The 24,662-nt window shown below is 40.3% G+C and overlaps 1 protein-coding gene across 1 annotated transcript in view; it reads left to right on the top strand.

The window, feature by feature from the left end:
* Positions 1–6,806, top strand: part of LOC139306810 (cilia- and flagella-associated protein 47-like) — a 44,471-nt gene extending 37,665 nt beyond the window's left edge. Inside the window, exons 62-67 of the mRNA XM_070930763.1 lie at positions 387–534; positions 1,440–1,624; positions 2,157–2,334; positions 5,192–5,353; positions 6,328–6,493; positions 6,615–6,806. Coding sequence (XP_070786864.1) covers positions 387–534; positions 1,440–1,624; positions 2,157–2,334; positions 5,192–5,353; positions 6,328–6,493; positions 6,615–6,806 — 1,031 coding nt within the window. The remainder of the gene's footprint in view (positions 1–386; positions 535–1,439; positions 1,625–2,156; positions 2,335–5,191; positions 5,354–6,327; positions 6,494–6,614) is intronic.
* Positions 6,807–24,662: the final 17,856 nt, after the last annotated feature.

The raw sequence follows: 24,662 nt of genomic DNA, 5'->3' as shown, positions 1-24,662 counted from the left end.
CACATTATGATAAAATGTTGAGTAAACCAATTTTACCAGGCAACACATACAGTTCCCAAAACAAGGCACTAAGCACACTAAGCTTAAAACGTGTACACTCAAAATGTCTTTGAAACACTGAAGTTGTGAAATGTAATAGGGGCCAATTGTAGTGACGCACCCACAGAGAATTATCACTCACCTCAGCAGTTCTGAATCAGCAGTTCACAGCTTCTAAATAAATCAACCTGAGACTACATCCCAGGAAAGATAATTTACGTACAAGTGGAAGTCTTTTTGTTTACTTGACTTTAGTTTATCTTTTTGCAGAGAACCATTGCAATGCATTTTAATGAGCCATGGTTTCCAGAGTGAGCGTCTGTGTCTGTCCTCCATCTTGGCTGCAGGTATACAGATCAGTGAAGGGGCCAGTTTTGATGTGCCTGTGGTGTTTGCGTCTAAGTCTATGGATCTACAGCAGGCCTGGCTCTGCATTACCATGAAGCCCATCAGCAGCCCGGGCAACAACAGTACCGCCAGTACAGCCAGCATGAGGTGTGTTTGTCTCATTGACTGCATAAAAAGCTATATCTGAGTCAATGCCTGGTCTCGTACAAGTTTCCTGTCTTTCAGTAAAACTCTTTAAATTAGCTCCTTAAGCAAAGTCACTATAAACAAAATGAAGAGTAGTTAAATCAGCTCCATACATGGTGTTTGTGCTGTATGAGGGTACGACAACACAGTGCGAGCAGTACAGTGTACCTACACTGTACCATCCGTCCATTTTTCATCCCCACTCAGGATCCCTAGTTGATGTCCCATTGGACGAGAGGCAGGGTACACCCTGGACCAGTTGTCTATCGCAGGGCTCGCACACTGACAAACACATTCACACTCCCTTTCACACCTTTGAACAGCTTGAGGAAGCCCCTGCTGGCAAAGACACTGTAATCCATTTCTTTTATAGCATTGTACAATGGCTTTGGCTCAGTTTTCAGTGTGTTTCAATGTGCATAATTCTTAGTGCAAAAAGCCAATTGTTAAATTGTTACCTTTTAAACACAAAATGCTGTCTTTACATACAAAGTGCAGCACACATGCTCAGTCCCGCCTCATATTAGCACACAAATAAATACTTATTACTAAACATACAGATCACTGAATGTGTTTACAAGCATCTCCTTATTTGACATATTTCCATTACCTTGGGGGAGTAGCATTGCAGCAAACTTTGTGGTCAATACAGAGTAGAGGATGATGCAGTGAATCAGTCCATGCCCTTCAGTCCATTTGTGCTCACTTAAATAAATGTAGCAGCTAGTATCCTGAGCCCTGTGAAAAGCAGAAAAGCAAAAATCAAATCATGTGGGTCTAGATTAGGTATCAGTTGTGGTTCATTGCTAATCCCAAATACTTTATAAATACTGTGTAAAAGAAAATGCACCCCATCAATATTTCAGGTCAGAGCAGGAATTGTCAACCATCTGTTGGATTTACCCTCTCTGTGGGATTCCCATGGAGGTGCCTGTTGAGAACTCACCGCTTGGCGTGGTCTACTGTGAAGCGGGCTGCCAGCTGGAAAGGACAGTGGATGTACTGCTAACAGGATGCGTGCCGGGGAATCAGGACTGGAAAGGACAGGAAGGTGTGTGCCAGATTGTTATTTTTACTCCAGGCCAAGTGGTCCTGCAATATGTTTTGAGGGTCATGATTTAAGTCATTACTTGTTGGGAATTGTCCTCATAGTCAGAGGTGGAAAAAGCAGAAGGAGGAATACTTTTCAAAAAGATGACCAAATGATAACAGCATTTTGAGCAGTGGCACTGCATCACACAGCAAAGGCCACGTATTTAATGAGTGAGGAGATTGTTTAAACTGTCATCTAGTAGCTCCATTGATAATGAGATGAGATGTGCCAGGATCTGTCTGATTCAGCTCAGCAGGTGATTGATTGATGATCACGTCGTATGTTTGCTTTGCAGTAATTAATTAAAGCAACAGGCCAGCCAGTCGCAATCAGGTGGCGATGTGTGAGAAAAATAACTTAACCCTGCACTGCAGGTCACACGCTAGGCTGAAGTTAGTTTGATCATCACCAGTACAGCAGCACTCAGCAAGTTCCCTTTTCGTGGAGTTCCTTACACCTGCTCAAACACCTTCTTCCTACGTCGGGACAGTTCCCCAGGTGATGATGAAAGACTTCCTGTGCGAGGTTCGCCCAGACAGCAAAACAACCGAGCGCTCAGAATTGGAGGACTGCCTCTCTGCTTCCGTCGAGGCAGCGAGGAGGGACCCTGAGACTGGCGTCGTAACACTCACTCTTAATCTAGTCTACACTCCCCTCAGGCCAAGCAGGTAACAGTACCACACACACACACACACACACACACACACACAAACAAACCTGTTCAAAGACAAGGTGACACACATAGACAAGTAGGCAGGAACACACTGAGAAAGATATCCAGAGGAGGAATGTGTCTTTTTGTTTCAGGGATTCAGTAGCTTTTGAGTTAAATCCCATTCTCCCTACAAAACCACTCCACTGGTTGTGTTCCCAGTTAAAGCAAACAAACACCTCAAAAAATACACATGGAAAAAAAGAAACCATACAGGCACATTTTGAAAGATATAAACCACACACACACACACACACACACACTGCATTAAAAGCCAAAGAGAGAGATGTACACATACACAAACACTCATCACCAGAGAGAACTAAACACACACACACTGTGAGAGTATTATGCAGATGCAGCGTTAAAAAGCACACACAAAAGAAAGAAAAAGAAAAACACAAAAGTGCACACATTCAGAGAAATAAATATGCATACTTTCTCTGTGTGTGGGGGCGGGGGGGGGCAAAAGGATGCTAATAATAAGTCTGAAGAACAAAACAAGCACATACTGTACTGGCACATTCTCACACAGACACACAACAGGAAAGCAAGCATACAGACACAGCCTCTCTCTCTCTCTCTCTGCACAGATAACACACTTGCATTGAGCATCGTCAGTAAACACTGCATTCATTCATCTCGTGTCTCTCTGCTTCTACGGTACAGTCTCTTCTCCCCCTACTTCACTCTTTCTCCCATCTTCTCTCTCTCTCTCTCTCTCTCTCTCTCTCTCTCTCTCTCTCTCTCTTTCTCAGGTGGGTGTGGCCTCTGCATTCATTTATTACCAACTGTCTACATGTGCTGAGTCTTAATGTTTGTAGCTAAAGGTTGCTTTGCTCTCTGGTGCATTACGTCCCTACTTTAACCCATAATGACGTCGTCCTTCATTTTATTGCATTACCGTGCATTTTTTTGTGCTGTTCACTAACTGCTAGCCCCGGCGCGGCTTGGCCCACACACCCATTACCCCCCTGACACTCGGCCAGTGAACCTACACATTTAACATGTATGTTTCCCAGAGTGTCAGTGTCAGCTGCAGCTACAGACACATTAGCTGCTTCCCCTCTGCTGTTGCTGCTGTTTTGGCCCCGACTGTTTATCAGGACTTTTTCATGTGACTTTTGCTTTCACTCTATGCGACTTGAAATGTAGCAAAGTACAGTACTTGTGATAAAAAGCAGTTAGGGAAAAGTAAAATGATCGATTTTTTAAAAATACTTAAAGTATACAAATAACAAGAGTATAATATAAATAACAAGAGTAAATGTCATTCGTTACTCGAAATGTGACACCTTAAACAACAAGGCAATTGAAAGTGCTGTACATAAGACAAAAAAAGGCATTAAGACAAGATCAAATGGAGAAACAGTTTCTAAATTACCTCAAGCTTATGTTTGATTTTTCTGTACTGTCTTTTCGATAGCGATATATCTACAATAAGCTAATATCGGCAAATTTATTGGCCCGGGGGATATTCAATGTCAAAATCAGTTTGGAAATCAATCAGTGATGCAGAGAACAGTATTCCGCATGTCCTTCTTCGTAAAACATCTGCTGATTTTTAAAGTATTTTAAATCCTACATTGTTTACATCCAGGTTTACTAGCTTGCAGTCTTCTTGCTTCCTTGCCTTTGCTGGCGAATTGCTGCGTGTCTTGGTGCATTACCACTACCCATAGATCAGTAGACTAGCGTTAAACCAACTTCTGTTACCACTGTAACTTGTATGTAATGGAAAAAAGTCAAAATTCTCTATTGTCCTTGTTACTCTACATTGCATGTGACATCCTGCTGAGTGAAGAGTACATTCATTTATCAGCCCCCGTCTTCATCTGTGGAGTCCATTAATGAGGCGTGCCCTGGTAGAATCAATACCTCCGAGAGCTAATGACTTCTCCATGAGGAATTGACGGGGGGGTGTGGTGCCACTAATAGGCTCTTCCATTATCTACATGTTATTTCTCTGCCGTGGGCACTGAGATGAGGAGGCAAAGTATCATAAGCTGAAAGCGGGAATATTAAAGACCGGTTTAGTGAATTGTGATTTTTTTCAAAGATAAATAGGAATGCTGAAATTACACTTTTCAAGATAAATTAGAGTGGAGGAATGATCTGAAGAAAACAGACGGGTGGAAAGCAGACTATAAATCAGTAGTATTCAGCAGTGTGACATGGAGGGCCGACTGTGTACAGGTTTTTATTCCAGTTACGGCCTCGTGCAGCTCATTTCACTAATTAGTTCCTCTTCGCTGGATGTAGGTAATCAGTAACATCAGCCAGTGTACTTCTCTGGTTGAAATACCTGTAAACCTGCAAAAATGTGGCCCTTCATCACATATACAGTATCCCTGCTTAGAATGGTGTTTTAGGTGTTCTAGATTATTTTTGCACAATATTTAGTGTAAACCTTTACTTACAGTGTCCGTCTCTCAGAGTGTGGGCAGTGCCTTTCTTATCATGGTCCTGAGGTGTTGCTCAAGTCTTGCTTTGAATAATCAGAATGCTCCAGTATGCTTCAGTAGGCTTTATTTTCCTAAACTACAGTCATTCCAGTAATGCAATACAAAACAAACTTGTACGTATTCACTTTACATCAGGGGAGTCACGATTTTCCAAATCCAATCAAATGTTCAATTTAAACATTTATGTTCCCCACAGTGTTTATTATATAGGCAGTGACAGTGCAAAGGTCCAACATACAGTGCCTCTGTTTTGCTGACCATGTGAACAATTTTGAGAAATTGAACTTGCTAGTATTGCGAGTGTAACCAAATGTAAACAAACTGTAATGTGTGTGTGTGTGTGTCCAGGTGCACAGCAGTCCTAGCTGTGCAGTGTGTGTCCGGCAGGATCTGGGAGTTTCCCCTCACTCTCATCGCCATGGAGCCTCAAGTGGATGATGTCATCCTCACTGAAGGCACTGAGTTCGGCAAGACTTCAGCCGTGGGCTTCCGTTTGACCAGCACCACCAGGTGTGTGTGTGTGTGTTTTCTTTGTTTCATTTCCATTCCATCCAAGTTTCCTAAAAATTAAATACAAACTGAAATTCACTCCGCCTCTAACATGAAGCTGTATAGCTCTTTTTGTTAAAAAAAAAAGTTCCAGGAGCTTTTGAACCACAGGATCTAAACTTAGTTCCATAGCAGATTAAGAAACAACGGTGGCTTTGAAAAGCAAATGGGAAATAACAACGCAGTCATCCTGTTATTCTTTGTATTTACTGTGCAAGGTTAGATTTATGGTTATTTATTTCTCCTTTAGTACAAAAGCACAATAAAACAATCATCAAATTAAGCTTTGTTTCTCCTCAGGAGACTGGCATCATATATTTACTTGTAACGTCAATAAACAATACAAGAAACGTCCACCCCTCCTAATGTTAATACAAGAGGCACCCAGTGTTTGTGTGTGAATGAAACTGTGCACAAGTTGTAGCACCAATCTGTGATCTAAAGTACTACCCCCAGCACGGGGACTTTTTGGTTCTAGTAACTAAATTTTGCCTTTGGTTCCTCCAGTAAAAACGTAGGTAATAGTTTGTTGACCAAATAAACCCAGGAACTATGGAACCAAACGATCTAAATTCAGGAACTAAACACATTCCTGTTTCCATCACACCTGGAAAAGATTAGGCAAATTAGATTGCTGATGGATTACAAATGGCGGCAGCAATTTACACACACAAAGAAACAGTCAATACATTCAGCCCGCAAACTGCCAAAGTATTCCGTGAACCATATCCACTTTTTTGGCACCAGGACCTGCCGTATGGGAACCAAAGTTAGTCCCTTGTTCCACTGGTCTATATGCAAATGAAGTTCCTCAAAAGGTTCTTGGTCCCCTGAGAGTTCCTGTTGTGAAAAATGGAAAGTAACAGTCATTTGTTTGTCAACTCAATAGTATGAGTTTTTTGCAAGTTTGGGTCGGCTCTTGGTTGTGGTTCCAGAAGGCCAGAGCCATTCACAGCAACGTTCCTCCCGGGCAGCAGCAGTGAGTTCACAGTGACTCCAGCCTCAGGGATGTTACCTCCTGTTGGTTCTACTGGAGCTCTCATCACAGTGTCCTTCACACCCACCGCACACAGAAAGCACAGAGCAAGACTAACCATCCAGGTATTTCAATCTCTGATAATGTTATTGATCGTTGTGTCTATTTGTAGATCCAGTTTCATGGTGATACATTGTGAAAAAGTCTTTGATTTTCATGACTGACAGCTTACTCCTCTTGTCACAGGCAGCAGACATGCAGTGGACCTACGAGGTGAGAGGGAAAACCCCCCGTGACTCCCCACCCCTCTGTACCACATCCACCAATGGCAGCTCTTCTGTGCCGCGCCCAGCCAATGAAGGACAGCAGAACTTTGTGGCTCGGAACCTACGGCTTCCCTCCCTGGCTAACTCGTCCCCTCTCAAAGTCTGCAGATAAAGGACATCGTCACTCTCTCACAGAGCTAAGGATCGTCACTTTTGTCCATTTTAAACTTTTTTTATTTGAATTATAGCCACAGTACCTTTTTTTTTATCTAGCACCATTTACCACACAGTGTCACCTTCAATTAATATTTTGAAAATGAACTGTTATTTAGACAGCCCATGTGACCATGTGATGGTGATGGGCTTCAGCGTTTGTCCCTTTTCCTCTTAAAATGGCTCATTAGTCATGTTAGTGTTTCTCATCAGCAGTGCTAATGAGCTATTTTTCGGGCCAATACAAAGATGTATTTTGTCTACCTTGTGGCAAGTGAAGGAAACTCAGCAGGGTGAAATTGAAATGAGGATCACTACTTTTTTTTTTGCCCAGTCCTTTTTGGCTTTTGAGTCGATTTGAAATCAGCGTTCATCACCTCGAAGTAATGCCTTCATTTTAACAATTCCCTCCAAAGTCATCACCATGCATGTTGTAACACATTATTACATATCGCACATTACATAGTCGGCACAGAAAAATCTCTTCATCTCTTTGTCCTTCTTTATGATTGGTATAGATTTAATAAGTAAAAATCGATAAGGCATAATGGCCTTTCCTGGGTTCACCTCATGAGCGTGCTTCATGAAAAGTGTCCTTGGAGTTTAACATATTCAGCAGATATCAGATATATGATGAGCAATAAATGCTAGTAATGGTGATGATGTCCCTATTATGCCTCAGAGCCCACTTCAAGTAAAATGTTACCAACTTGGTTTTATTCATCCCTTCCCTTACTGTTGGATAGTGCAGAGAGAGTCTGGCCATAAATTAGATCCACCTCAAACTGCTGGTCTGCGGATATTCCCACCACACATTATATAACACTAACCAGGACAACCTTGAAATATCCAGCCACCTTTCTGAAAACCTCAGTATCTTCCATTTAATAAATCAAACCACATGAGCCATAAGAGGTTGTCCAGCGTGTGGGCCTGTGTGCATGCAAATGTAGCCTCCACACCACCCATGGCTACATGGCTCTACTGTATATCCTTGTGTCTGCAGCTCCACTTTAAGCCAAGACTTTTCAATGGCTTGTCTCAATGGATATGTCCAATTTAGTTCTACAATATTCAAATATTACATATAGTGCCTATAAAGTAGTAGTATAGTATAATGTTCACCATGTTTTATTGTTTTGCAGCATTCAGTCAAAGCAGATTTAATGTGGATTTTTTGAAACTGATCAACAGAAAAAAGACCCTTTTAATGTCAAAGTGAAAACAGATCTCCCTCGTCACTCACATGTGCCACTTAAGAACAAGTCTGTTCGTATGAGTGCTTCTTGCACGAGGCCCAATGAGCGCGAGTAGCCAAAACCAGAGGACCACAGAAGTGGCCTTAAAACAACAAGTCTTGGGGTGGCTGCGAGACCAGATCTCAAACCAATCCAGAATGTGTGGCTAGACTTGGAAAAGTGTTGACTCAATCGCCATGCAATCTGACACAGCTTGAGCAGGTTTAGAAAAAAAAAGAATGGGGAAGACCTATCCACACAAGGCGGTAATAGCTGCCAAAGGTGCATCTTGGAGGGGGTGAATCCTGATGTATTTTATATTTGATAGAGATCTGTTTTCAAACATTAGACACAAGGATCTTTTTTCTGTTGATCAGTGTCCCAAAAGCCACATTAAATCTAATTCTCAATGTTGTAAGACAATAAAAACTTCCAATATACTTCCAATACTTTTTGTAGGCATTGTTAAAACAAAAACACATTTTTGAACACATTTTTGAAACAAAATGATAATCATGATGGAAATAAATTTGTAGAAAGTTATGGTACCCTGATATGTTAGATGGTTACATTGTGTAGCTTGTGCGTATGTGTTCTTACCTTTTTTTTTATGCGTCCACATATGGTGCTGTCCTATGGCTCACCTTGTGCCTGTGGAATTATTCACGAGGCCGTTACGCTCAGTTATGCGTCCATTAAGCCCCATCTGCTGCCTGCTGGGGCAAGAATGGAGGGAGAGAGAGAGACGGGATGGGATGGGAGAGGAAAGGTAGAGGAAGGAAGCAAAAGATGGAGGCTGGAGAGAGAGAGGGGAAAGAATGAAGGACAAAGAGGGAAAGCAAATCATATGGTTGGAGTAGTAGATGATGGAAAGAGCAAAGGAAGGGGAGAGTGAGAAAAGATGAGAGCAGCAGATAAAGTGAACAGTAAAAAGCGGTTGTTAGGTCGAGGATGAAGGGAAGACACTCGCTGCATGTATTTTGCAAATCATCCGTGAGAGAAATCGAGAGGGTGTGAGTGGCTGTGTGTGTGTGTCCCTGCAGAAGCCTGTGCTCCTGTCCGACAATGTGCATCAATGAGCATGTTTGTTGATTTCTGTCCATGGATTACCTGCGCAAATGAGCTCCCCTCTTCCCTCCGCGGGTGCGTTTCCCCGGCAACAGATGAGCCAAGCAAACAGTAATTGGTGGAGGGTCTCTGCTCTGTTGCCTGCAGTTACAAAAGACCACACCGAAGTCGGACTCAACAATAATGAAATCATCATGATGACATGTACTGACAAGATCCACCGACCAGCTCCAGTGGATCTTAGTTTAACTTTCACTGCCTTCTGGAAAACTTTAAGGCTACAGTTTGTGTCAATTGTGTAGCACTGCTGAACAGCTGTGCAGTGACACAAAGACATTTCATTGGCTTCTGTTGAGCTGCTCTGCGCAGGTATGGGTATCGCACATCTGTGACAAGGATACAGCTTTATTAAACAAGCATCTCAGAATCCCTCCTAGGACCGACGCTTAAAGTTTAACTAGGACTAAAAGCACTCCTACCTCAACATAAGACTGAAAAATATTCATGAAGCTTACACTAACTTTAAGAAAGTAGATGGATTAGATGATGAAGCTGCAAAGTAGAAGTTATAATGCTATATTGTAGTTTTCGGACAATTACGGGTTGATATTAGCCAGTGCCAAATTCAAAGTGCAGGAAACCGCACCGCTTTGTAGAGGTAATTTATATTGGCATTTGCATAATGGGCTCTAAGTAAACACGCTCAAAGTAAATGTACATACATTGAGAGAGAAGGCTCCTCTTTCACCAATCACCGTGTTAAATGGTTTTTTGAAGTGGATTTTTCACTCAAGTTGAAACATACTTGACTCAAAAGTTTCAACATGAGCAACCGGTGCGTCCATAGCAAGCAAGCTTACAGCTAACATAACGTTGGGACATTGGCTGTTTAGGGCAACAATAATCACCAACAGCAGCCAAATTCACTTCACTTTCTGCCTGAACACCCCTTTAGAGTTGCCAAAGACTGACTTATTACTGTCACTACTACTATTACAGCTGGGACTACTCTGAGACGCTTGATAAATATGTAACGTTTTATATATAAGTAACTAAAATCACCATTGCAAACACTGTTACAAAGGTGGGTCATAGTTGGTGACAATTATTAATTATTAAAGTAGCATTTCTCAAATTTCAGTTTGCCTGCAGTAACCCTTTGTCATTGCATTTTGACCTTTGTCCAGATGTTAATGACCTCTTTGAAGGGTTCATTTTGCTTTGAAAAGTGCTGTTCATCACTCCTCTGACAGCCAACAGACACTGCTAATTGGGATTTAACCTTACATGACCCACCTTTTGTAGCACTGTCTGCAACTATGATTAAGACCCTTCAGGACAAGGTTCATCTTTAATGAGATGTTAACATGACTTTGCTTGACTGTGAAGGCTCATGCACACCTTCAGCTCCTTGTAGATAGGAGGAAATGTCTATAGGCCAGAGAAGAGAGAGAACTCCCAAACACTGTCCTTTTACTTGCAATACATTTTAATAATTAAAATAAGGTCTTAGACCTTCCTCAGGTAAAACTTAGGAACAAAGAACATTCCAGACAGATATAGCCAACACCTCCTCAGGTGCATTTAGCCAATTAGAAGACACACCCTACCATCAAAAATATATACAAAATATGAATGTAGAAACTTACAGCTTAAAATAAACAAGTCCTCTATGGTGGATGGCAATTAGCAGACGTGTCAGTACCCCCGTTTTGATAGATTAACAATCTGAGTAAAAGCTATTCATCCAACAACAATCGTGTTCAGTTCTTTTCTTTTAAGTCCAAAGTTTTTCCACTGGGTCCAAGCTCAGGTAAAAGGAGTTTGTCTTCCAGTAAAAAAAAATTTTTTTTAAAAAAAGACAGAGACGGAGAATTAAAACATTTTAGATTTCAAACAACTTTGATGTCTTCTGACAGGCGAGCCATATGGTGCTGCATTAACTAATCCTTCCCGTTTCCCAGACATTCCTAAATGGATTATCTACTTGGCCGCTTAATACTATTTCATTTTCATTCTGTCACAGAGACTCCTATCCCCATACATCACTCACACTGGGATTCAATTAGCATGGCAGTAATTAAGCAGGGGCTGGTTCTCCCTGAAATGCACACAAAATTATTTGACAGCCTGCCAGTAGAAGGAAGAAGTGTGTGTCATTTTGACAGAGAGTGAGTGGGTGATGAAAGAATGTAAGAGGACACTGTTCCGTCAAAAGTTGTTTGTCTGATATCATCCTCACTTGTCACTACACAATGTAATTGTGCCAACCAAGACATACACACACGCACACTCCTGTACAGTTTGTGACAGCAATGACAGTGTCAACGTATTCTAAACATTATCACTCTGCTTTATTACCATTGGACTTTTGTAACTCCAGTTGCTCAAATTTGCAATCAGCACAGCATTTTGTTCCGTTTCATTCTGGAGTCTGGGTGTCAGCACTTTCACTTTAAGATTAAATCCATTGATTCTTAAAGGGAAACTGGGTCACTGCAAGTAAGAATAAGGCTTACAGCTATAAATGAAAGTACAAAGGATGCTATTGACAATTCGTCTTTTCTGATATTGGCCACGACAAAGCATTTTAGACATACAAATACCCCAAAACCAACCGTGACATGCTATGCAGAATGGGTATATACAGCTCATACAAGAGTGCTATATCATCAGGCACTTTTCAATCTCAGTGTCTAAAAATGTTTAGTCTCTAAGCCCAAGCCGAGATACTCGGGTGACGTCATTTTCTGCGACTAGTGCTGCGGTGAAATAATAAACAATAAAAAATGCTGTCCTATGTCTTTTCCTAAACCTCGATGGGAAATGCCATGAGGTCGAGGAAAGATGCACCTGCACTAGGCTACATAATTGTGCGACGGCTGATGTTCTTGACGTGGGACTGCCGTAGTCACTTTTAGATGATGCCGCGAGGAATTGTGGGGCGGCATTATCGCCTGGCTGCCACTTACTTGACCATTTCACTCAGTTAGGAAGCTTCTTAAGCAAAAAGGACTCCTCGACCGCAGCCGAGACATAGTTTCCTCCACAGCCACAGAAGAAACGTAGTGGCTGGTAAATTGCCTTTGACATTGAAACGTTGAGAATTTGATTCTTAAACATTTATTTGCCTTTTCATGGTTAACATTCACCATTTCATCTACATCTGAGTCTACATCTCATAGCTGATATCTGTCTGCCTGTTAATCATTACTCTTTTTACATGCATGCTTACTTTGATGCCAAAGTGGTGGATAATATTTTTACTAGAAGAGTAAATTACTGTGAACCTACTTGTCAAATATCTACACACACACACACACTAACACACATAGCGATGCACAATGATACACATCCAGCCCGTCGTCCAGTATTACAACAGAGGAGGGCACCCACAGTCCCTCACCAGCTAGTTTGGGTAGCCAATCATGCATCAGCCCTGTCTCCCACCGAAACAACTGCGTGGTTCTTTGAAGTGAAATTTAATTATTGCTGCGGCACTTCTCCACGAACACTGCATATGTGTGTGTCTACACTTACGCCTCTGAGCGTCAGTGGGTGCGTGCACGCGTGTGTGTTAGCGTACACCTATCAAAACTCCCTCTGGTGAACATGACAGAAAAGACGGGGAGAAAGAACAAGCTGCTCAACCCTTCTTTCATCTTCTCCCCCCTTTTTCCTGCCTGAAAACTCAGCTCTGACACATAAAAAGCACCACACTCTGTGTGTGTGTGTGTGTGTGTGTGTGTGGGAGAGAGAGAGAGAGAGAGACATCGTTACATATTTCATGCTGCTGATGATTGTAGGAGTTATCATTCTGTTCCGAGTGTCTGACAAAGCAGCACTTGTGTGTGAAGGACAGCAGGCATGTGTTTGTTTGGTTATGGTTGAGTGCTGTGACACATTGGGAAGCAGCTTTGATGACTTGACAGATTGTACGAGAGTGTATGACATGCTGTTGTGTGTGTGCTTTCATTTAAACGTGCTATTACACCCTTTGAAGCTCTTACACTGACTGATGGTTGTGTGTGTGCATATCTTGGCGAATGATGAGCCAGCGTTGTTTGTATGTTTACCATAGTGTGTGTGTGTTGTGTTTGTTGTTCTCATGAAGCTATCCTCAGCATCCAGCACCTGTGTCTTGTCTCCACCGCCGATGGAGACAGATAGGGAGCTGGAAACACTCAGCAGCAGGATATGAAATATGCTAATGAACCGACATAATAATATCCCATCATCTCACACACACACACACACACACAGCAGAAAGAAAATGAAAAACTTTGCAAAGGATTTTGTCTTTTTTCCGACCTTGTTTCGAGACGAAATTGAAATTATCTTATCCTCACCGAGGGCAACATTTGCTGGGTCTGAGAAATAGTACTTACATCAGGATAGTACAAGCTCCATTAAGACATCAGTCATAAGGGAAACAATTTCATTTCTTTTTGTTTAAGGGCGCACGCCAAACATTAGGGGTTACTTACAAAGTCTTTCAGTTACATTAACATTTCTAAACAGTTTATTTCCTGCAGTACACGCATTAAGGGAGTTTACATTCAAAAAGCCACCATGCCTCACACAGTAGGGGAGTATGCAAATAGTAAACATTTATGGTCATTACTTGGTGGCCCGCAGAGGCAGATCAAATCTATTTCAAGAGACTAAAAACATATTCAAATCGTCCTATTTAAAAACCTACAATATACTCAAATAACATGCATAAGGAAAATGCTGACATTTGCCCACTTGGAGTGTGTGAATGAGCATCCCCTATTAAGGCTCCTTCTCCAAACTTCTTCATAATCAAATACAAACAGAAAAAACATTTTTAAAGTTGTAAGACGTCAGCAAGGGTCACATCAGAAAACAGGTAGGATTAAGCCATATTAGAATGCAGAAGGCAACTTAGTCCACCATTTATTTTTGATAAAGTCTACGGCTCGATAAATGGCAGTTCAGAAGAGGAGCAAGCATTACAGCTGGATCGATTACAAAGCAACAACCCACAACAATTCGGGAAATAAATAAATAAATCAGGTCAGAGGAAATTAAAGAACATTCCGAAGGAAATTACATTAGATAATGCTGACAGTGAAAACAAAAGAGACGTACTGCTTGGAAAATGGGGATAAAGACTGCAGATTTATGTTCAGGAAACCATATTCCACCTGATGATGATGGCAAAGTTAAAGCCCAAATACATTTCTGCAGTGCGACAGTACCATAGAAGGAGTTAAAAGGGCTTTCGACAAAGCAAAATTGAAGAAGGCACCTGCAATAGACGGTATTCCAAATTAAGCATTAAAATCTCCACATCTTTTATCTTTTCAAGACGTGTTTTGAATATGATATAATCCCATTAGCATGGTCCAAGTCCATTGTGTGTGTGTGTGTGTGTGTGTGTGTGTATGAACATCCCATATTAATCCCTTTCTCCAAACGTCTTCATAATCAAGGACCAAAAACGGACCGAAACGAAATGAATGAATACTCCATGGGACAGATTTGTCACTATACGCTTTATATAATATCTAATATGTACATATCGCAAAGCCAGTGTAATCACACTCTGATGTACTGTGCACTCTTCCATCATGTTTACTTAGTAGCAAATGGAATAAAGGGGACTTTAAGTGATTCATTTTGTCAAGGACCCTCAGAGAGCCATTTCTCTTTTGAAGAATCACTGGATTCATTATTGATGCTCACCAGGAGCTATGCTTAAAAACACTGTAGTGCTCCTTCATCATTTATTTGCAAAATATATATATATATATAATTAGAAATAACACAGGGTGGAATTTTAAAGACAAACTTGCTCTGCGTCGCGTTTGTTCTTCATGTTTAGAACTAGTGTTGGAAATGTGTTGTTCCTTCTCTGATTTCATTTAGCTGGGATTACCACGGAAAACAAGCACAAACCACACAGATCAGCAGTGGTGAAAAGTAACTCAGTACATTTACTCAAGTACTGTAAATAAGTAAAATTTTAAGAGAATTTGATGTTACTTTATACTGCTACTCCACTATATATTGCACTTTTTACTGCACTACATTTATCTGACACCTGGAGTTACGGGTTATTTGGCAGATTAAGATTTTACATTAAAAAAAAACACAAGCTCGTAAAATACAAGGCAATGTTAAATATTTAACCAGTGGTCCTAAAACTTTTTGACTTGTGACCCCTTAAAAAAACAAAAAACAGTGAGAGTTGGGACCCCTTCTCACGTTTTAGATGTCTATATCCAAGTTTACCCACTACGGTCGTGTGAATATTTGGGAGTCGGCGCATCAAGATAAACAGTTGGTGGCGCTAATTCTGCAGTCGGGTGCCTCTTAAACCATTGCAGGAAAAGAGATGAGATGCCGTAATTAAAGAGAGCTTCAGTCAAATCTCAAATGAATGAAGGTGATGTGGAGAACACAATGGGAATATAACATCTCTGTTTGTTTTAATGTATTAAAGGTCGCAGCCTCCCCATCTCTCCACACAGATCTGATGGTTTCATCCATTTCAATTTTTCATCCCTTCAGTGGAGTGGAAGCTTCAGTGGACGTTTAAGTCACATGCTTCATGTAAGTCATGATTTATTCACCAAGTCTGGTTCCATTGCTCTTTGTTGCATTTTCTTTTTATCAATAGAACAACTTTGCTACCTCAGCCAAGAATAAAAACTTCTATCTAAAAATAGAATAATATACCAGTCACAGGGGACATTTACTGTAGAAGTAGAAGAGTACTTGATACTTAAAGTACATTTTGCTGATAATACACAGGATTTTGTTTGCAGGGCCTTTGCTTTGTTACATTGCTATCATATGTTTGTCCTTTAGCTCAAGCAAAGGATTGGAATACCTCACATTATTATTGTGGTGTCTGTCAGTGTCTCAGGTGTCTCATTTGAACAGAGGGGCTTCCCACAACCACTTTGGTTTCCTTGACTAAGACACTGAATCCATGCCAGTGGAATATTTGTGTAGGTGTAAGAATTGTGTCACCGTCATGTTTTGGTGAGGTCGCTTTTGATTTGTAAATTAGGTCATTACCATGTTTGACGTTCAAACCATCTGAGGTGATTTGCATACCTCTTTCACCACATATGCTGTGGCAAGACCCAGGATAGATTATACTGGTTTCTGATGTTTGGATGCATGATGAGGCCAACGACCTGCAAAGACTTTTACTGTGAGTATGATATTTGAATTGTTTGAAAGCTAATGTGAGATCAAACAACTAATATAAAATCTCCTTTGTTAAGATTTTGATTCCTTTAGTATTCAAGGCTGTTTGCATATTAATCGACATTGACATTTTAACAACATCAGTGTGAATGTGCTGACTTTGCACCTGAGGTTCCAACTCAACTAAAAACTGACAAACGGATTAAAAAAAAACATAATACATAGAGTAGCAAAGCTGCAAATAAAATAAAATAAAAATTAGGAAATGTATCACTACACTTTGTTCAGTCACAATCGATTTGATTGCAGTTCGTAAAACACTATGCTCACTAGCAGGCATTAACTGTTACATTATTACCGCAGCAGCTAGACTGTGAGATCAGCTACACTGACAATTCAAATGAGAGCAAGTTAGAAGCAACAAAAGGTCAGCCAAAAAGCATCCGTTACCACGTGTGAATGGACTGCAAATGTGTAAAAAAAAAAAAAAAAGCTTGTAAAACACAAAAAAATGACTATAAAACAGCACAAAACAATATTGTAAATGTAGTCACTGAAGAACAGATGCACTGCTCCTGAAACTGTGGACAGTGAAACTGCGAGTCAATCTTCTTGGGGAAATGCATGTAGTTTTATTTATGTTTAGGTGCAATGAGGAGGCAGCCAGCCAAAGCCTTTTTACAAGTTACATTAACATACGGAAATGCATCATCTGCATACATTTGTATTTGAACTTCAGACCAAGCCAAGGGTATGTAATTTCTTGAGACACTTAACAGTAAAGGGCCTAATATGGAACCTTTGGGGACCCTTATGTTGTGTCGGATAGGTAATCCCCAAGGCAGACCCAAGGGTGCAGTTCAACCAATGTGTGCCGATGTAATGGCTCAAGTGGGCCTGCGTCATCACAAACATTGGCATCAAATTTCATTCCGGTTTAGCTCTACTTAAATGACTTTTTAATATCAGCCATCCATCCATTACCTTGTTGCTTATTCAAGTCATGCTTGCTTGGCAGAAGATAACACTAATTTAGAGAAATAAATTTTTATATGTAAGGAGTGGATAGACCTATGAAATTGATGTTCAGAGGACAATGAAAGCACTTCAGTGACTTCAGTAAAGAATATTACACTATTACTGTAAAGTAACTTTTAATCTTTTAAAATAGCCTCTGTTTCCCTTAGTGCTTGACTATGTACTTGTTCTTACCTTTAATAGCTCCAGTCCAGGTTGCTGGAAAAGGTTGTTTAAAAAGTATTCCAAGTTTAGCAGCAGAGAACCCTTTCTTTTTCCACTGAACTGGAAAATGATGCAAAGTTGTGATGCAATTTTTCATTAAAAGTTATTGATCTGAAAGATGAAGCTGCATACCTTTTATCTTTTTTTTATATATTTTTTTATGAAAATAGCCTAAAACAAATAACAACAAAATGTAGGATTTTTGACCTAGGATTTTTGATTTTGACTTATTTGATTTATGACCACTCATTCATTTTGAAGGTCTTTTCCTCCTGTTATGGCTCCTCCCTGGCTTCATAGGTAAGATCCAGGATTCACTTATGTTCTCAATATACTGTTGCTTCAAAACTCAACTGTACAATTGCAATGACATGGAATTATTGTACACAATATCAGTTCACTCCGCACATAGATATTTTGTTAGGGTTGTTAGGAGAACTGCATTCTTCAGTAATTTCTACTGCAACTATTGCTGCCTTACTGTAGTGCTCAAACTTCATAAAAATGGAAGTCATAGTAAATTTTGTGTCACTGCCCGTATTAAAATAATAGGACTGCAGATCTACCATTTCCCCTGTTAATTATGTTCAACTATTCTTAGCTGCATACTTTTGTTATTTGCTTCCATGACAGCCCTGATTTCCCTTTTGATCATTTAAAGGTCAATTCACCCATATCTCAAAAAATGATGACAAGGGCAACCCTCTAGAAACAATGCCCCAATTAGATTTCACCATATTTTGCCTTTGGTAGAAAACATTCTCCATTGAAAACGGGCATGAGGCATTTGGAGTATCCTGAGTAACAGTGAAAGCCGCCATACTGTTGATTTATTTAACTTTAAATTTTCAGTGCTTTGAGTGCCATAAATGGCATTCCATTTGCCTCCATTGTACCGCGCTAGAAGTATTGAGACGTACATTGCAGAACCTCAGCAGATGAAACCTTGTTTTTGTGATTTCTGTGAACTGACACTTTAAAGTTTGTCTGATGCAATCTACATTCAATTACTTAAAACTGGATAAATGCCAAGGCAGCTGGAGTCTGGATAAAGAATAACTGACATGTAAAATGTGAAATTGCTTTAAAATTGTACTGCACAGTATGACACCAGCTGTTCGATTTTTTTTTTCGTCACCACCAAGCTATCTCTTTGCCAAATGTTGCACCCAGCGGAACAGCATCTCAGGTTTCGACAATGGGATCTGCTATTGCTTCAAAAGCAATTGATGGGGATAAAAACCCGAGCTTTTCGGCTGGATCCTGCTCCCATACGAACTATGAACCGTTAATGTGGTGGAGTTTGCTCCTGCCGGCCGTGTACAGGATCACAGCTGTTAGCATCACCAACAGAAATGAATTACCTGAAAGGATCAATAATGCTGAGATACTCATTGGAAATTCCCCAGAGAACAACGGCAACAACAACCCAAGGTAATCCTGGAGAGTATTATAATTGTGATTTTTATTTTTCCACCTTCACATACTCTTCCATTGTTAGATGTCACCAGTCTGATGTTCAGTGCTTTCCAGAAATGATTGTGTGATTCACCAAATGAACTGTTTCCTGCGTCATTCAACTTTATGCACTTAATGTACCAAATGTGTTGTGATGAACCAGGATTATCATTTGATTTCTGTCTCTTGTCTTTTTCTCAGATGCACTGTTATTCCTGACATTCCAAGTGGAGGTACCAGCACCTTCGACTGTGGAGGGATGATTGGTCGCTTGGTCAATGTGTGTATCAAAACCACAGACAGTAGCGTTGTGTTGACATTGTGTGAGGTGGAAGTGTATGGAGGTTAGTCAATCAAAACTTTTTAAACCCTAGTGTAGAATTTCTAAAAATCAGAAACTGAGGAAAACTGCTGTTTGGTCCTTGATTTTAAAAGAAGTAGCTGGGCTGTCTTTGCTGCAGCATCTCCAAACCAGATGTACTCTTGCTCTCATTTTCCAGAAGTGGCTGCTTTTTTGCCCTCCTTCAGTGCAGTGGTGATGGGTCGCGGCATATCAGTGGTGGAGAGGAAGCTGTGTTGGTCGGATGCCCTGTTATATTGCAGAGACTTCTACTGGGACCTGCTCAGCATACACAGTGAGGAGGAGCAGAAGGAGGTGGAAGAAGTGCTGAGAACCGCCCCCCAACCCCTCACCAAACATGTTTGGTTGGGACTGCGCAGGTGCTCTTTCTAATAACGAGGTCCATTTCACCTAGGGAGGATGTTACCCCTGTTTACAGGCTTTTTTGTGCTTTTACTTTTTGGAGTATACTTTTAAAAGTCAAACATTTTCTCCTTGTCCAAAGAGAAGATATTGATATTACAATTAAAATCACATCAAATACAGATTAAAACTGTTGGCTGGCTCTGCGTAGGCTTTTATGGAAGCCCTTTGCCACCAAAAAGAAAAATAAATAAATAAAAGTTAGCCATGATGATTTTGATTTTCAAGGTGAAATGATGGCGTACAATGTCAAAACGATGAATTATCGAGAAATTGTGTCCAAATTATATGATAGTAAGTCAAAGGTTTGTGATACTAAATCAAAATTATGGCTGACTTCGTCAGAATTATAACATACAAAGTCAAAATTATGAAGTAGTAAGTCATGATGTTGACTTACTCACGAAATGATGATAGTAAGTCAAAAGTTTGGGTAATGATGTGATACTATTATTTATTGTTATTATTATTATATATATATATATGATTATGAAATACTGCATCAGGTTTTATGACTTAGTATGAGTATTCTTTACTTTTATCATACATACATACCAAAATTGGTCAATAGTTAATCAGTGCAGTTCATACTCTACTCTCTCAGACTTTTGAATTGGCGAGGATCACTTCCAAAAGTGTCCTCAGCAATGCTGTCTTTACGACACCTTCTGTAGTTGAACATATTTTCGTATTCAAAGACGAAAAAGTGCTATGAAATCATTTTTGTTTGGCACAGGTGAACAAAAGCTGTTGTGATCCCCAAACCACATTTGAACCCGTCGTGTTTGGACGATCGTGATTCTCCTCATAGATAATTCACCCTCATTAGTTTGATATCGGGGCCATTTATAACACCACTGCATCACCAGACAGCCATCTGGTACGTTAACAACAGGCCATTAAAGGAGCAATAATAATCAAACAAAAGTCGCAGCCAATAAGCTCCGATTGTGACAACGTGCCATGTTAATAGGAAGGACCCACCTCTACAAGGGAATAGCTGCTAGATTTTATGGTTTCCACTGCATTTCACATCCTAAGGCCTTTTTGTTACAGCGCACAAGACAGAACACTTGTGTCATTCTTCACTGAAATATCAAGGCACCTTTTTAGGTACCTGAAGGACGGCAAGTGGTTTTGGATGTCCGGTGCTTCCATGAACTACACCCACTTGGAGACAAACTCTGTCTGGCAAATGACCAGTCCCTGCGGTGGTGCTGACACCAGTGGCCACTTTCGCTGGACGGATCTTCCGTGTCAAGATCACCTTCACTTCATCTGTTCAACAGGTGAGGATCCAGGTCTTTTTACTTACAGGGCCAAAGCTCTTGCTTCACACACAAGTGTGGTGTTCAGCTGAAAGCGGCGGTTCATTTACAACCAGCTACCATGGCAATACATCCACCAGCGGTTACAGATGATCTTCCAGATATTCTGTATATAACAGGCAGACAATGTGATATATTCTTTCATTAGACCTTTTTGTGTCTGTGTGTGTGTTATTTATACAACTTTTTTCACACATGCAGTAGTACGCCTTTAAATACACTTTGGAGTTCTCCTTTCACAAGGTCTAATTTATAGACAGGTCTGAGTGGCTGATAGAATACAGGAGAGGACAGGTGTAATGGTAGTCTGTGTTTTTTGACACCAACTAATAAATAATCTGTGAAGAATATTCCTCCCTTACAGTTTGTATGTCTGGCCTTTCACCCCTTCTGCCCCTGTTTCTGCACAGACATGCAGAAAGACAAGAAACGAGTGGAGTTCTTCAGTAGCATCAGACCACCAACACTGCGATTACCATGAAGAGAAACTCAAGACCTCACTCCGTTCACCTGTCTTCAGTGCCCAGTCTGTATATTGTTCCTAGCATATGTACATTTGAATTGTTGTTTGTAGTTGTTTTTTTGTTTTTTTTAAGTTGAGCCAGCCAACAGTACAATCGGTGCCTTTTACTCTCTGTTGTGAAAAGAATTCATGGAATTCACTGTCTTACAAAACGGAGCAGACATCCAGTCAGATGGCGAGATTAACTGCTAAAAGGTCATGTTTTATTTATCGGATAGTTTAGCGAGGCTTCTGATCCAAAGTTTGCTAAAAAGGTTCCAGCGGCTTTAAAACTTGTGCAGTACCTATGAATATTTTTTTTACATTTCCTTGTTCTAATATGAGTTGAAAACACAAAAATAGTACATTACATTTACGTATTTAGGTGTGTCTGTGACTTATAGATGTACTGTTTCTCAGTCATTTTACTGGATAAAGCTAAACAACATATGAAATGGTGGTTGACCCTGGCTGGTAAAATTAACTTATTGATTATGGCGTGATTTTTATTTCTATTTCAAACGATGTCAATATTTATACCGGGCATCTACTTACGTCTTTTTTCTTTTCTTTTTTTTTTGCCTTTCCAAAGGGAAAGATATGAGAGCAAAAGTGTGAGGAAATTGATTAAATTGTGTTTGTCAGATGGATCACGTAGGTAGCCGTCATATGCATATTTAAGACCCTTTTACATTGTTCTCATTTTAATATGAATCCACTAGAAATCTAAGAAAGAGTCCCCTGGAGACTTGAGTTTTCAACCGAGTGGAGTTTTAGCGTCAGTGGTACCTTGCGTTGGCCGGCTACAACGGTACAAATCGCTTCGCGACAGTCAACATTTCCACCTGCAAAATCTATGGTCCATTAGCTAGAAATGAGAAGGAGAATTTTGAGAGGTAAATCTGTCACCATTATATCCGTTATTAGTGTATTCCATCTGTTTATCCTCCTGTGATAGTTAATATTTATATCCGTTATTAGTATATTCCGTCTGTTTATCCTTCCTTGATAGTATGTATTTATGTAAGGGATAGTTGTAGGCTGGTGTTAATATGTGCTAATTGCTAATGCTAATTTGTGAGCATGGTTTGTTTGCTGATTTCTATTCTATAAAAAGTAGTAAGTATAAAGTCAAGAATACGAATAGTAAGACATTAGTATGGCAATATCGTGCTCTTTACTCTTTTTATTTCTGCTTTGAGGACATTGTCTTCCCCACTGTGCGATTGTTCCAAACGAATCTCGCCTCTCAAGTTAAAAGAATATTAAGGTAAGCGTTTTCTTTTAGCTTGAGGCCCCGATACATTTAGGGTGAAAAATAGAATGACAAGTCCACTGAGCATCTTTGCACTGTCCCTGGAGTTTTTCCACGCAGCTACACTCAGCAGAAGACCCCCACACTGTTAGGTGCGTCCCCACTGGGGGACGCATAAACTGGATCTGTCCCCTCATAAAGAACATAAGTACAATTTGTCGAGTGCGTTCATTATTCTCCCGCTAAACGGCAATGAAGCACGGGAAGCGAAGTCAGAAATAAAACAAAATGTCCTTGATAAAGTCGCATTATGTCTCCAGGCTTATGTAGCTTTTACTTTACTGCGAAAGTAAGAGATTAAACTTGTTTGCATAACAGACTCTCCGTCTCATTTGTAACAGTTGATGCATCTTTTTGAAGTATTAAATTTAGTCTCCTGTTGTGTTTTACCGCTAAAAAAAAAACAACCTTGTGGGCCCTGTAATAGGATAAACAAAGTTCACTGGCTTTTACAAAATCAGCATGTTCCTTCATTATTCAGTAATATGCCACCAAAACACACCAGCACTTCCTGTCATTTAACTGCTAATGTTTAGGAGTATGGAGGCGATGTCTTTGCCTGAGAGGCGGTGTGTCTCGGAGATAAAAACAGTGCCTTATTAAGCTGCGAATGACCGATGTGGATCAACAGTAAGTCGATTCATTAAGACCTCTAAAAAAAAAAAAAACATTTCATTCCTCCAGGCTTCCATCCATCCATCCTTCTCTTTCACCTCTATCTGTTGCCCAAGCGCTCTCTCTCGCTCCCCTGCCTCTCCCCCATCATCGCTCATTATTGTCCTGATGGAGAGTAAACAAGGCCATCTCTTCCTTCCATCAGTCTCTCCATCCCCTCTTTTTCTTTCCGGTTGAATAAACATGCGGATGGCGCCTGCCTCCCTAAACTGCTCACCTCTGCTTTCTCGGCCTCTCGTCTCTCTCTCCGTCTCATCTCTGGCTTTGTCATTAGTATGCAGAAGAAACAATAATATTCCTTCATGCGCCTCCCATTTTCTCCTGCTCCATCACTGTGCTTCTCCCTCCATTTCTCTCCTCTTATTTTGCCCTGCTTAAATGACTGCCTGGAATTAAAAGAATCCCATTTTAAAGCGAGACTATGTAACTTTTGAATAAAAAAAAATGAAGGGGATCAGTCCTACTGCACAACTCTGGGATCAGCTGGTCACCCGACTGTTAAAATAGTCATTTTTAACTATACATTACTTGTTAACTATATGATATAACTCTTTCCATACATATTGATTTATTCTCCTCCCATACATATTTATACTACTGTTCATATTGTATATATCTGACATATAGTGGCACTTATATTTATATTACTGCCCATACGTGTACTTATACCTGCACTTTATATTTTGGTATCTACTCCTCATACTATATATATCTTCGCATATTCAAATCACACTGTTCATATTGTTAATACTATATATATTTAGTGTATTTGTCACTACCCCTTAAAAAAAGTAATCAAATCAAATAATCATTATTCATCCTCATATGTCTTGTTATGTCTGACCAACAGCCCAAAACTCAAAGAAAGCCGTCCATTTAAATTGAATCAGCTAAGAAGACCAGCATTTTTATTTATACAGTGACTTAAAGCAGCTATAAAGGCAGACAGACACAGTTAGCCACTAGCTGGTGAACATAGTGGCGCACTCAGCAGCTAAACAGCCAGATCCTAAAGAGTTAAAGGGTGTGAGTATTGGA

Source organism: Enoplosus armatus, chromosome 24 (genome assembly GCF_043641665.1).
Source record: "Enoplosus armatus isolate fEnoArm2 chromosome 24, fEnoArm2.hap1, whole genome shotgun sequence".
Taxonomy (NCBI): domain Eukaryota; kingdom Metazoa; phylum Chordata; class Actinopteri; order Centrarchiformes; family Enoplosidae; genus Enoplosus; species Enoplosus armatus.
The sequence above is the reverse complement of the archived record's forward strand: the minus strand, read 5'-3'. Positions and strand labels throughout refer to the sequence as shown.